The sequence below is a fragment of the Bison bison genome, unplaced genomic scaffold, assembly GCF_000754665.1.
Source record: "Bison bison bison isolate TAMUID 2011002044 unplaced genomic scaffold, Bison_UMD1.0 scf7180017864377, whole genome shotgun sequence".
NCBI classification, from domain to species: Eukaryota; Metazoa; Chordata; class Mammalia; order Artiodactyla; family Bovidae; genus Bison; species Bison bison.
Window position 1 is genome coordinate 3,739,150 of NW_011494949.1, and position 1,274 is coordinate 3,740,423.

The 1,274-nt window shown below is 57.5% G+C and overlaps 1 protein-coding gene across 1 annotated transcript in view; it reads left to right on the forward strand.

Annotated features, from left to right (window-relative positions):
• Window positions 1-507: 507 nt before the first annotated feature.
• The window catches only part of ADAMTS16 (ADAM metallopeptidase with thrombospondin type 1 motif, 16), a 195,796-nt gene continuing 195,029 nt past the window's right edge, over window positions 508-1,274 (forward strand). The window contains exons 1-2 of the mRNA XM_010857145.1: window positions 508-755; window positions 1,131-1,260. Of these exons, the coding sequence (XP_010855447.1) occupies window positions 508-755; window positions 1,131-1,260 (378 nt within the window). The remainder of the gene's footprint in view (window positions 756-1,130; window positions 1,261-1,274) is intronic.

Below are 1,274 nucleotides of genomic sequence, written 5' to 3' on the forward strand. Positions count from 1 at the left end.
CAATGAGGGGCTAAAAAACCTGGAAAACCTTCATCATTGTAAAGGATATCGCTTCTTAACGATGGAAAGATTGATTTTGGTTGTATTCCAAAAGGGGAATAAAAGAATTCCAAAAGTGGATCCTTTTTACTGGCCATTCTTCTTTCATTCCATCTGATGAACTTAAAGAGAGCCATGGGCATGATGGTAGCTAAACTTGGAAAACCTGATGCCCTTGCACACTTCGACGCAATTAGCGATAATTAGAGATTCCCGGTTTACCAAGCATGCAATGCCCAGTACTCAAGACAAAGGGACTCTCTGCCTCCTGCAGAACCTTTGCTAGCTTCCAATGAGCCCCTGACAGACTGGCTGTGGGCACACCAAGGCACACACCAGTTAGGAACTTCGTGGAGGAGGGGATGGGGAGGGGCTTAAGCCCACTTCCCAAAGCACGACTTTTTGTAAAATTTCTCCCACTTCTGCAGAGTGTTTTCAAATAAATAAATATGAGAAAGAGAGCGAGAGATGGAGACGGAGTCTGCCCTTCACAGCCTGAGGGTGCTCCGTGTCTGCCCAGTAAGCCTGCACCGCCGAGCTGCCAGAAATCAGAGGCACCCACTGGCTCAGGGCGAGCCGGGCGAAGGGGGGTCCAGAGACCACTGCCACCAATTTCCACTCCAAAATGTGCAAAAACCGGCCAAGACGGGCTTAACTGAATGTGCAGGGGACTGGGACCACGAAGCAGGAGCCCAGATTCCGGAGACCTCCAGGAGGTAAGAGGTCTGGGAGGCCAAGGAGCAGTGAGTAGAACGGAGTGGTCACAGGCAGGACACACGCCGGAGAATCCGGTGCGCTGAGGCTCCAGCGCGCACACAGGCACGGCGGCGGACGCGGGAGGAAGGACACAGAAACCGGTTCTAATGCACAGTCACGTACACCTAGCGCAGGTACGTGTGCGCTCACGTTCAAACACACACGTGCGTTCACACACAGAGCCATCAACAGGTGTAGAACCCGGGCTGGGCTGGTAGGCGGGCGGGTGACGGCGCGTCCTCAGCCTCCTAGCGCGACTGACACAGCAGCGCAGGAACTGGCCCCGGCCCGCACCCACCCGCGAAGCCAAAGCCTTCCCTATCGGCTGCACGTAGGGCCCCAGCGGCCCCGGGACAGGCGCGCTCAGAGCAAGGCCAGTCCGCGGCGGCCAGGATCCCCGGAGCCCGGAGGCCCAGGGCCGACGGGACGGAGGCCGGAGCTTTCCCCACCCGCAGCGCCTGCCGAGTCGGCGGGCGGAG